We start from the raw sequence: 15,077 nt of genomic DNA on the forward strand, positions 1-15,077 counted from the left end.
GACCCTTTCCAGACCGTTACACGTTTCGACTTTCACACCCTTTACTTACACCTTTGCCCTTTCGACGTTTTATTTGCAATCAATGACCATTCATTTGCCATGCAAAACAAGTCCTGGTGAGGGTCTGCAACGTCAGATTGCTCTTTCTTGTTTGTGTCCTTTATAATGTCCTTAAAAACAGGACGTTTTCTGTTTGGAATGATTTTCAATTTTGTTTTACCGTCAGAGTAAAAAGGTTATCTCACACCTCTCTTGGCAGGTGCGATGGTGACGAATTCACAGCCAAAGTTCTGCTAAATTACAGGTTTGTTTTCCAATTTGTGCTCGAAACATTCAATTGAAATCAAGTTGTCTCTCGATCATAAACTGACGTTTGTAGACACACAGACACAGACAAAGTTAACCCATTGTTGAGCCTCACCCCTCTTTTCACTTGTGTACAGGGTAATTATGTACACAATACCAATGAATAAAAGACTGCCTCAACCCGAAGAGAAGGGGGGAGGATTCAAGCTCGGGTATATAGGGATCGGGTGGGAGAGGAGGTAGATTGTGACGAATGTATCATTTTTATGTATACCTTGTCGAGGCTCGGATGAGAGCTAACACACAATGCACAGCAAGGGTGCATGAGATAAGAGGGCTGGGAGTGGGAAGGACAAAACAGTGGGGAACAGAGAAATTAGGAGATCTGTGGAAGGGAGAGGGATGGGGGTGGGGAACACGGGGTATACAAGATGGACATTACAGGGACTTTCAGGAAGGAAAGCAGGGAATTTGAAGGAGGTGGGTTTTGGGTGGATTCACGGGGGAAGAAAAGATCGAGGATTTGGATGGGGGAAGATAAGAGGTGGTAGTGAACTGCTGTTTTGAAGACCTGGAGGGAAGAATGGGATTAAAGAGAGTGTGGGAGTTTATTCCAAAGGCAGGGAAAAAGAGGAACGAAAGAGTGAAGGTGAGCAGTGATTCGTGATTTTGGTAGTTTTATCAGAAGAGGGCTGTTGGAGGACCTTGAGCACCTTGCAGAAATATGGTGGGGATAAATCGCAGACAGACTAGAGGGGAGGGGGATGGAGGGGGGGGCGAGACCGGAAAGGAGAAGGTAGAAGACAGAAAGACCACCGACCTGCCTGCGGTGAGAGAGTGAGAGGCCCAAAGACTCAGCCCCCCCGCGGGAGATACCAATGATCCAAAATGCCTTGGTTTCCACAGCCTGAAGCCGAGAAAGGTGAAAGGCAAGAGCACCAGCCCAGAGGGGAGAGCAGTACTCCATCAGGTTGTGGACGAAAGCTTTGTTTGTGGTCAGGAGCTCAGGTGAGCCGAGGAAGGACTTTGCACGACGGAGGATTCCCAGTCGGCGACTGGCCTTGGAGGCCAGGTTGGGAATGTGGATTTCCCAGGAAAGATCATGGCAGGCAGTGAGACCCAGAAGCTTTAATGAAAGGACTTCTTCAAGACGATTGTTGAGAAAGTAGAGGGGGAGAAAGTAGAGGGAAAGTAGGAGGGGGGGGGGTTCCAGACGGTTCTTTGAGAGAGACATCGTGAGAGTGTAAGATTTGTCAGGGTTGAAAGACATGTTCCAAGTGTTGGACCAGTTTGTAATTTTATCCAGATCTGCAGAGTGAAGAGGATGCTGTTGGTGTTCTCCCTCTCTCTGCTGGTCCTTTTGTCCTATTGCGACTGAATCCGTTCAGTGTGCTAATACTAGCTCTACCATGAGCCTCGACGTTGTAGACAAAAAAGAGGGAGGAAACCCAACATTCTTGAGGCATTATATGCTTATCGTGTTCCCCACAGACAAATAGACCTGAGTCTAAATCTACAGCAATCTATGTACCCTCGAGAGGATAATAGCATGACCTTTCCTGCCACTCCCACAGGGAGCAGATGTCCTAGTTATAAAAATGCCACCATTGAAAAGCTAATGATCGATATACTTGCTTTTAATCATAAATATGTCTTTAAAAAAATGGCCTAATCCTGCATTGAAGTGCCTTTCAAGAGAACTCATTATAAAGATAATATCACATGAATGAGAGTAGTTATAATACCCAGATGGGTAGAAATTATTCACAATGAGCTTAAGTGGTCAAGTGCAAGCTAAAAATGGCAAGAATAAAAATCTGAAGCTGCTGAAGAAAAGTGACGTCATTCCAGAAATAGCCAGAATGACTGATGACAAAATAAAACCTCATTAAATATTTAAAAGACCTGCCAGGAAATATCACAACAAATGAGCTTCAACCAGAACCTGTCTGGGGTTCATTGACGATCGAAATAAAATAAAATAAAAATTGCCCTTCAAGGAAAGTGCTTTGATGTGGAATACCTGCAAATGTTCCAATGGTTAAACTTTTAAAAAAAATAATCAAAATACAAAAGTCACAACGAGGTACTCAAAAATTAAACAAAACCAACTAAATAACATAATGTAAGAACCTCGCTTGACCTTTTGATAGCCACGTCCTGAGGAGGTTGTAACCAACAAAGAAAAACATTTCTTCAAAGGTAGTATTTTATTGATACCAATGAAGTATACAGAACCTTCACAAACGAGGCTGTTTACATACTATATACACAAGGAAGAGGAAGCGGATAGAATGAAATGTTAAAGTTTGTCATTTTGCGTATGTAATTTGTATATAGCCCAAAAAACAAACAAACTTTTTCTCTCTCAAAGAAATACACATTCCCATGCTTTTAGTGCACACACTGTTTAGGTTGGAGAGCAACAAAGCACAGATGGGAAACATTTCAAAATGCGAATAAATAATAATCAAATGAGCCAAATTTGGAAATGTGCAGATCAACTTAATTTAATGACAATTCATGAAACACACGGCAGTGCCACGCTCATGTCCTTCATCACAGTGTTCTAAGCAGTGAAAAGCACAGCCCATAGCACTAGATTATAGATATACGATGTTTAATTCCAAGGTAAGAACTGGCTATTTGATCAATGCCTATGGTTTTTACCCAATTAACTCCACGAGCAAATGATGGTGGCACTGCAGCACCACATGGGCACAAAACGAATCAGAAATTGGCAAATGTTTTTTGGCAAGACGATACAAGTTTGTAACAACAGAGTGTACCTTGTGTAAAGGGAAGGCTTGTTTGGGCTTAGCAAATTGGGCTTTTGCCAAATAGCTCTGGAAGGAAAGGAGGAAGGTGGGCGAGGGGATTCAAGGGGGGCGGGGGGGGGGCAAAGCAAATACTCCGGCCTTTTTAGGGACCGTTTGGCCTAACTATCATGTAAATGGATTCAGCAAAGTCAACGTGAACCCCGCAAAAGCAAATTAAAAAAATAAAAAACAAGTATGTGATACAATGATAAGCTACTTACCAGTCTGAGATGAAGAAACTACCATTTGGAACCAAGATTCAGGAAAATAAACATGAATATCGATGAAGCAAGCATTTGAAGTATCTCGTCAAAGCGTTGTACTTGTTTACAAATGCCTGAGGAATGCAAACATTGCCAGTTGGTTTGTCCTTAGCTTCAATAGGAATGTTTTGCAAACAGGAAGAACAATCAGAGCAGCCAAGGAAAGGAGTGAAAAGGGCTTTGGCAAAAAAAAACCCCAAAACAACTAAACTTAAGTGAGGTGATGGAACCTCTTCCATTTTGAATCACTTCCTGGGTTGGTGGATGACTTGGCTCGTGTGTCGAGCTGTTGGAAACTTCTCCACCGTTGGCATTGGCTTATTATGAACCGCTTGCATAGCCGATTCAAACTCACGATGTCCCTGAGGTGCAAGAGAGGATAAAAACGAAAGAAATATCTGGTGTGAAGAAGCACCGGTGAAACAAATATAAAGTGCAATGAGATGGTGGAGCGGAAGACCATGGTCCTTTACAACATAAAAGGACAACAACAAACCACAACCGAAATCCTGGCCATTCATATATCGAAACTAAACCGTGCTGGTGAAACAAATAAATGATCTTGGCTAAAAGAGAGTAACTTAGTTGTTACACAAAACGTTGATGGGGGCGGGGGAGGGGTGTTAGGATACAAATCAAAAGACAAATAGAGCAAGAATTACCAAAGAAAGAGAAGCTTCAACAACAAAAATACATTGACATGGGAATTAAAAAGAGTAAAGATAGAACTGTATACCACATGTTCCATGCCCCACCCCTCTCCCTTCCACAGATCTCCTAATATCTCTGTTCCCCACTGTTTTGTCCTTCCCTCTCCCACCCCTCTTGTCTCAGTATCTTTCAATGACGACAAATCACTTAAAAAACAAATATAATATCCGGATTCAGATCTTCACCAAAATCTTATCAATTTGTCCTCATCACACACTCAACCTGTCCACCAAGTTTAGTCAGAATCCAACCACAACTTTTTGTGATATCCTGCTTACAGACAAACAGGGGTGAACACATAACCTCTGTACACCTTTAGTGGCAGAGGTAACAATGATCAGAGGCACAACATTTTAACTAAACAAACAAACAAACAAAAAACTCATAAGTCAAAAGTAGGTATGGCGAATGTCCGGCCCGCAGCCAGATATGGCCCGTGGCACGTTTTGATCTGGTCTGCATGGTGATATTTTGTTGAGTGTTTTACATAGCTATTATGTCCGAAGGGTTGGCAGGATAACTTGGAGGTATGTAGTTCGAATCTCAATCCAGCTCAAGAAAACTGCGATCCTGGTGTTTCGGATGCTGGGCGATTCATCAATGTGTGCTCCGTTCCTCAGATGACGTTAAATTGGGCGTCCCATTTACTAGGATTAGTTTGTGGACGCAAGACCGACCCCATGGTGTCCTTAGTGAAAGGAGGCAAGATATCACCGGCACCATGAACAAATTAAAAATTCCTGCACTTGCAGTCGAGTATCCTGCGTCGAAGTGGCGACCCTTCCAGGTGGTAACCTCCAGCGGCCGAACCAATGACACTGCCTTGGCAGCTCTATGTGCTTAATGGCGCAAGGAGGAAAAGAAGAATAAAAGAAGAATTTTGTCAATATATTAAAAGTCACACAAAATTTATTTCCCAATATCATCACAACATAACTACATTCATCACGACAAATGAAAGCATCTGTCTTGGCAGGAAGTGAACAGGAATACAGGAAGGATAAGCTTCGCAACCACACGGGCTTTGTATTTTTGTACATATTATTGCCAGTGTGTGCACAACCTTATAGTTTGAGATACAAGTATGTAGGAATTCAAATTATTTTCTATTACCATTGCCTATTAAATAAACATAAAAAGTCTGAACAGTTTGAGATAAAAAGCTGCGAAATAAGAGAATATTTTATCATCGTCCATGGTTGATATAATGGTGAGTGTTAAGAATCGGAAAGTTGACTCAGAATGTCATGCTTTTCACTAAAAAGTCAAACAAAAGTCAGAATTCGTTTCATTACTCATCTGCATATGTGCTGTTTAAATTACCAACACATCACGGAGCATATATCCAGCCCGCACAAGTTTTACAATAGCTGTGAACTAGGAAAGGTTCCCGACCTTTGGCCGAAAGCATAATCTTCACCGGCACATTAGTACTGTGTGGTGTAGCAGCACACTGAAAAATTTATTGTCCACTTAACGTTTCCCATTGAGACTGAAGCCAAGGAATCGTACATCTGTATGATATCCCAGGCTGGACAGACCTACTTCAAAGCACACCTAAACGAGGTCAACACAGTTACTTTGTTACTTCGACTTAAAATATCATACAAACCTCTGCAAAAAATATTTTAAAAAGTGTTAATTTAAATTACAATACAACAACCACTGTGTTGTTGTTGTTCGTCTTTTGGCTGCTCCCGTTAGGGGTCGCCACAGCGGATCATCCATGATGATCCGCATACTGATTTGGCATAGGTTTTACGCCGGATGCTCTTCCTGACACAACCCTGGTCACCTCTTACGACACAGGGATAAGGATTGGGTTGCACAATGATTCTGGGTTGCCCTACATCCTCTCATAGCGCGGCCCAATGCAGAGCTCCCGTCATCAAGAGATCCTCCAACCCAAGCCTCCAAGTCGTGGGATTACAGGCGCACGCCACTTCGCCCGGTACAACAACCACTGTGTATCTATACATATTGTTATGTTTGTGGGGTAGATGGAGGAATTTCGAAGTAAAGATAGAATTGTTTTGAGAGGAGTGGTCCGTGGACGTGTAGGAGACATTTCAATGCAACTTAAATGGGGAAACTGTCAGCTTAAGTGGTATGTGTCACCACATGGGGGGGGGGGGTGGTGCTGTGTTAAATTAGGTAGGGTTTAAGGATAATTTCTCCCAGTCTGTAATTGCCTCCTGTGACCTTTTCCAATGTTTTTGCTTTTCAAGACCAGCGATAAAAAGGGATCACATCCTTAAAACAACAACGGAGCGGCAGTTCCAAGCAGGCAAGAAGCCCCGCCTCCAGGAATGACAACTGGCAAACCACGCCCCTGGAGTGGATGATTAATGGGATTAATAATTAATTAATGGGCTGAGTCAGGGAGATGAGAATGGAGTTAAGAGAGAAGGTGTGGGACAGGAGCGAGTGAGTAGATGGCGGTTGGAAGAGAAGAGCATTATGGCTGACCACCCTCGACACGGTGAGGAAAGATGCACGATTCTCGTGTTCGTGCTGAGGCGAATTTGCTCACGTGATGGAGCAAGATGCTGCCCAATGTCTGTGATGCTGGGTCGTGTAAGACTGCACCCCAAAGCCTTGTGTTGTGTCATCGGGGAAGATGCCACCATTTTGCAGAGAAGCGGCGTCGGCAAGTGCGATCGTGAAAAGAAGCTGCAAGCGGTTTCTGAGCCCTGGTGTCGAATATCACCGCCCAAATTGCCTCCTGTACGTTTCCCGCCCAGGGAGTGGCTTGGCGCCATTTTGAGCACATTTTCACATGCAGTGATGACACAGTTTGGTGAACTTCAAGCTCCAGAAACTCATCTGTGGGTACACAGCTAAGTGCTGGGAGAAAGGGAGGATTTTTTGTTTGTTTGTTCTGTCCCCTTGTTAAAGTCTGTGTGGAGGCATTTCAAAATTAGATTAGTTTTACCTCACATTCCGGTTTTATTATTACACTTTTAATTATTACCATTGTAAATGTTTGATATATTTTCATTAAACCCGTGTTTATTTAAGTTACTTGTGTTAACAATTTGTCATGGGTTGGAGTAACCTGTGTGCTTTCGTCTGTGATGTGCCTTTGCCTCCCTTCCATCCCGCATGAGCAATGATCTCCATGGATCACGTGCTCACCTCCAAGGAGAGCTGTTGGGTTATTCGTCCAGGTAGGTTAAACTCCCTGGACACGACGACATCCATATATATATATATATATATATATATATATATATATATATATATATATATATATATATATATATACATATATATATATATACACATACATACATATATACATACATATATATACATACATATATATCCATACATATATATCCATATATATACATACATATATATCCATATATATGCATACATATATATATATATACATACATACATATATATACATATATATTTTGTTGCGGGCCGGGGGTCGGGTGAGAAGACCACTAGGTGGGGGAAGCTGTCTCAGTTCCCACCAGACTCCCGGAATAGTAGGCCATCGCACACAGATAATTCCGTGACGCGGCGGGTCGCTTAACCGACCGTGGATGCCAATAACTCAACTGCGTGACCTTGGGTCCTCCCGTCTATGGGTTAATCGGGTTACAATTAATCACGTGATTTAATTACCGGGAAACACGCCCTCCGTATGCCTTGTCTGAAACGAGTCACTCTCCCGGATCAGATCATTTTTCTGGATCGGATGTAGCCGAGCGACACTGCTAAGGACGTACCGGCTAAAAGGAATGGATCATTGGGAATAAAGTCCCGGCTAAACTAGGATTCGGACCATGCTGGATCAATGGAAGGAAAGACAAAAACGAGCTGGGAACATTCCTCATAATAATTCATTAACAATGGGTGAAGAATGGTATGTGGTACGATAAGATTTATTGGGGTGTGTTGTGCAGAGATAGGGGAGAGAGGTGTGATGCGGAAAATAAACAGGCAACTTACAAAAGGGGACACAGAGCAGACTTAACGCAAAAATAATGACAACTAGAACTGCCACTTTATAACTGCTGGCAATGATGACCGGGTACCCAGACATCCGCCTTTGATACAATGTGATAGTCGCAAAGTTTCCCTTCGATAGGATAAGTGGTTGCAGAGAAAACATTCTTTAATAGTGATACAAATGCAGCCTTGTTTCGGGACAGCGCGGGACAGACGAGCGATGAACCGAATAGCACAAAGTGTTCAATCTAGTTATTACGTATGCAGTTAGCGCTTTTCCTGGGGGCATTGTCGGTATCAATTGAATTGCTATTCCTGTACCCTCAAACGCATTCAGGTGCAGCCAAGTGAGTCTTCTGGAAAAAACCCAAAAATCTAAAAGTTCTCAGATTCAAATAATTAAATAATTCTGGCTGCCAAACCACATGGGTGATCTGGTTGAAATTTTAAACCCTCGTTTCACATGTCGGCTAGATTATAATTGTGAAGTTTGGCATATATAGAAGCTGCGGTTCCAGAGTAAACATTGATTAATATTTTTCTTGAATCCAACATGGCTGCCAAACCATGTGACCTATCAATTAGAAATTAACAAACTTATATTCACTGCTTGTGTGCAATACGTTTGTGAAGTTTCCCCTTGATCTGACCAGCCATTCTGGAGAAGAAGATGTTTGAAGGTTTTTGGGTAAATTCAATATGGCTGCCAAACCATGTGACCTATCAATTAGAAATTAACAAACTTGTGAAAGGACGACTTGGGGAAAGCGTGTGTGAATTTTTGCCTCAATCTGTCCAGCCGTTCTGGAGATTTTAAAAATTTATTAATTTTCAATCCAAAATGGCTGACAAACCATGTGACCTGTGACAAATTTACATTCTGCCTCCAAACCTGTAGTGGAACACGCGTGAAGTTTCGTGTTAAACGGATAAGGTGTGTTTTTCTATCCAAGATGGCCGCCAAACCATGTGACTTGTGACATCACAATTTTTACTATGTATGCAGACATGAAGGAAGATGATAGTTGCAAATTTTCGCTTCGATAGGTTATGTGATTCCAGAGAAAACATTATTTAATATTTTTCTTGAATCCAACATGGCTGCCAAACCATGTGACCTATCAATTATAAATGAAACATATTCACTACTAGTGAGCAATACGTATGTGAAGTTTCCCCTTGATCTGACCAGCCATTCTGGAGAAGAAGATGTTTGAAGGTTTTAGGGTAAATTCAAGATGGCCACCAAACTATGTGACCTATCAATAAGAAATTAACAAACTTGAAAAGGGACATCATGGGGAATGTGTGTGTAAAGTTTCGCCTCAATCTGTCCAGCTGTTCTGGAGAAGATGATTTAAAAAAATTTCAAAACAAGATGGCTGCCGAACCAAGTCACCTATGACGTCAAATATATTTTTTTCTACGGTTAATTGTGTAGATGAGGCTCAAGAAATTTCAGATTTTTCCTATGCAGCGTTCTACTTGACGAATTTTCACCGGGATACCACATCACTGATGACGTCACGAAAATCACCCGTGTTCTCCATAGGGAGATTATTAAAATGTATGAAGCGAAATTTTTTTCCATTGCACTGTTTCAGAGATATAATAGAGGTCCAAAGTTTCTCGGTTTTTTTCAAGATGGCGCCCATACCACGTGACCAATGACGTCACAATTATCAACTAAGTATGCTATCAAAAAAGATACTATGGTGAAAATTTCATGTCGATCGGACTTACCGTTCCTGAGAAAATTATTTTTAAAGCGAAAGAACCCGCAAATTGCTGGCGAAAAAGAATAAATAAGAAATAAACAGAAGAAAAACAATCAGTTACCCAGTCCATTTGACTGGGTACCCTAACGAGAGCAATAACAGATAAACTGGGACATTCAAACAATTCAAAATTAGAGAAAGAAGAGGATGGGATCATCCATGTACCTGTGGCAGTGCCCCAGAGACCACAATCGACATTTTTGGTGCGCTGCTGTCGATGCAACAAGAAAGATGATCAAGTTAAACATCCAGCAGTAAAATGAGCTGCATTTCCACGTATATATTTACACATATATATATATATATATATATATATATATATATATATATATATATATATATATATATATATATATATATATATCTCCAGAACATGTGCAGTCATAGAACCACTTCATTGAGAGGAATGACAGAAAAGTGTACAAAGCAGCCATTATTTTTGAAACAAGAGAAGAAAAACTAGAAAAATAGAAAAGATAGAAAAACACAGCTGATGAAAATGTTACAAAACAGAAATTTTTTAATCCCCCCCCCCCCGCCCACTACATATATAACTTTAATCGAGTGTTCTGAAGAATGAATATTTGCAAAATACCACAATATAAAAGGAGCGAACACTTGGTAGGTGTAGTACCGCAAGACATGCACAAGGCAGCAAACACTAATGGAGTGGTTTCTAAAGGGCAGCGAGATGTACCGTTAAAGTGTCCAGAATCTGTTCAACACCATTGTGCTTTTGACCACCGATTCACGCATTTACACGTCAGCAGAAAGGACGATGTTAAAAAGTACACAAAGAGCTTTCCAGAAGTATCTGGAGAGTACGCATCTCAAGATGCCATAATGAGAGGCACCAGCTTGTCTGAATTGTTAATCCATCCTGCTTAGGATTTTGACCATTAATTTAAGTCACCAAGATCAAAACCACCTCGAGCTTCCAGGAGGCCAAGCTTTATCCCCACGCTTTTTATTTAAAAAACCAAGACATTGTCATTGGCTCCATTTGTCTTTGGTAGACAAACCCAGCTATCTCCTCCTAAACAGTTGTGCAGAAATTTACCACACTTGGTAGTTATGATCACCACATGGCAAGAAGGTACAAGAGCAGTGTCATTTTTGGTCCCACCCCCTTGTGGTGGAGTCAAAAGGTCAAATACTAAAACGTGCAATTACTGACACATTTTAAAACATTGTTTTAAATGAAACCTTGTGGATGCAATCAACATTGGGAGATGCATGAAATATTTAATTTTGGGGGGGATTTAACCCCCAGTTAATTTTTTTATTATTGGTATCTTAAGCTCAAAGTGATCATGGAGGAATGCAGGAGCTGTGCTTTAATGGAAGAGGAACTCATAGAGGAACTGTGTGCTCATTAAGGAGGTTTAGTCCTCCTGGAGGGAAAGTTCATGGAAGAGCTGTATGCTCGTGTATCCTTATCCAGACATATGTGAACACAGACATAAACTAGAAGGGCACTCGGTACAGCGCGAACCTCCGCTACACAATGCCTGATCCACGAGAACATATCGGGGCCCATTACATTTTTGAGACATCGTGCTGTCTTTGGTTTTTGGCCCAATCTCTCAATGGTAAAGAATCACTTAAAAAAATTAAATAAATCTGGTATCCAGATCCGGATTCGCATCTTCACCAAAATCTAATCAGTTTGTCCTCGTGACACACCCAACCTGTCCACCAAATTTCATCCCGATTCGTCCACAACCTTTTTGAAATATCCTACATACAGACAGACAGGGAAACAGACAAACAAACGAAGACAGACGGATGAAAACACAACGTCCTTCACCTTCGGTGTGCGGAGGTAAAAAAAAAACAACATTTCAACATTGTAATGTTTATCGTGTCCGTAGTATCCATGCATGTGTGAACGTATCTCGAGGCAAGGAAAACAATACATAGCCAAGGGGGTTTGGGGTGGGGGAAGGACGACGATGCTCTCCATGTAATTGTTGGTATTACAAGTCATTCCGTCCATAATTTGGGGGCAATTTATTTGCACGTCGCCCAAAACCACAACGGCCTTGTTTTAGCGTTATCACTACGAGATAAACAAAATGGGTGAAAACACCATGATTTATTGACTCAGGGTAGAGACATACCTTAAAACCTGGACATCCTTGCTTTCTTTTTCAGCAACAACTTCGTTGTCCAGTGGATGTTTGTGCTCGATTTGCATCCCTCCGGCTTTAACTGCTCACCGGACGAGAGCAGCACGCACTCAAAATACAGAACAATGCATTTATTATTAAAAAGGCACAGGACTGTACTGTAATTTGTGGAAACACGGCAATCGTTACCTTCTGGTTTGGACGACGACGACGCTCCGGGAACACTAATGAGCATCACCACAAAATAATGGTTCGACACGATGACGAGTGAGCATCACTCAGAATTGGCAGGAATATATTTACGTGACCTCGGAAGGGAAACCTGCTGTCCTGCTTTCTTGGCATTACTCACGATATTCTTGCTGTTCGGAAAGGTTTCACCCTTTCGTAACTTTATATTTTTAAAAACTCCTCACGAAAGGGCTGAAACGATGGCTTTGAGCAGTCAAGACTGGGTTCGAATCTCGACCCAGCTATTGTTGCGGGGACGGGCATCAGCCGCGAGCACGACCACCAGATGGAGCAGTGGAGTCGGCTCGACCGATCACCCGGAATTTAGGTCGTACTTCTTCGGCAAACTCAGGAAAAGTACGGGTCCCCTTTTGGACTGAACACGCCAATAGAGAGACCACGTGGGGTTGGGTCGATTGCCAATTTCAATTTACCTAAATACCCACGTGGTCCAACCTACAGGGGAAATTCACCCTCGACGGCATCCGCACGGAACGAGCTGCTTAGCGTACCGTTCCGTGTGCGATCCGAGCGGTTTTGATCGCCGAGTTCCGTCAGTCTCAAATACCCTGTTACCACGGCAACCCCTGGCTAATTTTCCCAACACGCAGCATGCTCAGTCAATGAAGGAATAGACGCGAACGAGCTGAAACATTGAACAATCGGGATAATTATTTAAAATGGGGGGGATGAGGGGAGCACATAAGGGCAGAGCTAAACCGAATATTAACGAATGCATGTATATACAGGCAAAAAGCACTTGTACAATTCACTACTTGGCAGACGGGCCCACGGACACACACAGACACACACAGACACACACAGACACACACACACACACACACACACACACACACACACACACACACACACACACACCCAAAGAATCAGACCAAATAGTCTTTAATTGGACCTCCAGCCCGGAGGACAGTCGGGCTGAAGACCAGGGTCTATCTTGGACCTGTCTACCTTGTGTGGTCTTCGCGTCTACCCAGGGACCAGCGAGAGGCGAGCCGAACCCAGGCAATGGCGAGCGACCCTTGCGGAGGGATGGTGTCTCTCGAGCGCTCGATCGTGCGGCGGAGGAGGAGGACGAAGAAGAAGACGACGACGACGACGACGACGACCAAGACCAGCCAGACAGACTCCCTTGCGAGATCCTCTGCTCCATTTTATACTCTCCAGTGCGCTCGCTCAGGCGTCATTCGTTCTCAGGCTGGGCTCGACCTTTTCCCCACTTGGCGCTCTGCCAAGCGAATCGGTGGGTGGGGGCATAACCTTTCCCCTGGTGAGCGCGCAGAGAATGCCGGGAGCAGAGGGTTTCTCGTCGTTGTTCTCTGCAGAGCCATAGTAATCCGTTGTCTCTCCATCGTTGGTCGGGGGGCGTGTCGGGCGCCTTGATTCTCCGCCCCGTCCCCGATCTGCCGAGGATTCGCGAGACGTCAAGCCTTCGTAAACTCCGCGCACATTCGTGCTGACACGCACGTGAGTGATGGCGTTGGTGGGAAGAAGCGAGATGAAGAAAATACGATGCTGGCGTTGTTGTAGTTGTTGGTGTAAATAAACGAAAGAAAAACCCTAACTATCAAAATAACTACACAGCGCATTTACATTTAATCACAAATTAAACAAGGGACAGGACCTCAACTGAAAACATCTAATTATCGAAATAACTAAGCTATAGGAACCTGAATGTTGTGTGCTCATGGATTCCAGATTCGCAACACTATAAACTATCAACCCGGAGTTTCGCAAGCAGCGTACCATCCCTCGGATGGACGTTAAACGGGTGTCCCATCTGTCAGCATTAGTTGGTGGATGTTAAATATCCCAGTGTCCTTGGCAAAAAAGCAAGCGAGCAATCTCCAGCAACATGAATAAATTCCAAATTCCTGCTCTCACCAACAGGGGGCACTGCATCAGTGGCACAGCCACGCTCCCAGCAGTGATGCAAACCAGCAGCCAAGTGCTGCATACAAAGTGATCACAACTACAGAGTTATTTTAGCTGTCTACAGTTCAAAACAGCACGTGCGTGTGTTCAAGAGGGAGGGGGATAATGTGGTCAGGCCAAGCCATTGAAATGGATGCACATGGCAGAGGGGACGGAGTAAACTGAAAGTGAAGGAGATGGTGAAGCAGCACATGAGAGAGGTCAGGGTGGAGATCGAGGATGCGTGTTGATTGAGGAACACGGAGAGGCGAGAAAACTCGTACAGCCGACCCGACAAGATGAGATTAATTAGGGGCAGCAGTTATAGGAGTAGCAGTGGTAATGGCTGTATTGGCAGTGGAGGCAGTAGTAGTAGTAGTAGTAGTAGTAGTAGTAGTAGTAGTAGTAGTAGTAGTAGTAGTAGTAGTAGTATAGCTTGAAAGAACAGGGTAACAGGGACTGAAGGGTAAATCAGTCAGATTGCAAGCACAGAAATACAAAATAAAATAGAAAGCACTTCCTTCTGAAATGATCTGTTTAATCAAACTCATTCACATCCAAGTGGTGTCTGTGGAATTGGCATGAAGAGTAAATCGCTTGAGACTCTACAAGCAAACAAGGTGCTTCTCAACAAGGAGTGCAGCTATTGGGACAGGAACGAACAAAGTTTTGGACAATCTGTAACAGTGGGCTGAGGATGATCCACCACATTGAGTCCATGCTAATAACGCACATTTCATGCTTGTCTGAGCCCTTTAGATTATGGGTCATCACTGGGACGGACACACAAGGCAGTCCCGAGAAACCGGCAAATATAAACCATGAGGGGGCGCTGACGAGCTACCACTGGCAACAAGAATTGGCGAGTAGTTTCCATCCATCCATTGGAACCATACTCCGTACAGAGCGTCGGTGCTGCCGAAGCAGTTTCCTTGG

The 15,077-nt window shown here is 43.1% G+C and overlaps 1 protein-coding gene across 3 annotated transcripts in view; it reads right to left on the reverse strand.

The window, feature by feature from the left end:
- Positions 1–2,497: 2,497 nt before the first annotated feature.
- LOC147029375 (death-associated protein 1 homolog) overlaps positions 2,498–15,077 on the reverse strand; it is a 117,480-nt gene continuing 104,900 nt past the window's right edge. Inside the window, exons 1-4 of one of the 3 annotated variants that reach the window (XM_085872393.1) lie at positions 12,168–12,363; positions 11,970–12,060; positions 10,012–10,057; positions 2,498–3,750 (exon numbers count right to left, since the gene is read on the reverse strand). In XM_085872393.1, coding sequence (XP_085728519.1) covers positions 3,634–3,750; positions 10,012–10,057; positions 11,970–12,060; positions 12,168–12,213 — 300 coding nt within the window. In that variant the 5' untranslated portion in view covers positions 12,214–12,363 and the 3' untranslated portion in view covers positions 2,498–3,633. Of the gene's footprint in view, positions 3,751–10,011; positions 10,058–11,969; positions 12,061–12,167; positions 12,364–15,077 lie in introns of those variants that run through there. The other 2 variants (XM_085872391.1, XM_085872390.1) reach the window with 2 other exon arrangements.

The sequence above is a fragment of the Eptatretus burgeri genome, chromosome 3 (assembly GCF_056783735.1).
Source record: "Eptatretus burgeri isolate ZD-2024b chromosome 3, Ebu_testis_v1, whole genome shotgun sequence".
NCBI lineage: Eukaryota > Metazoa > Chordata > Myxini > Myxiniformes > Myxinidae > Eptatretus > Eptatretus burgeri.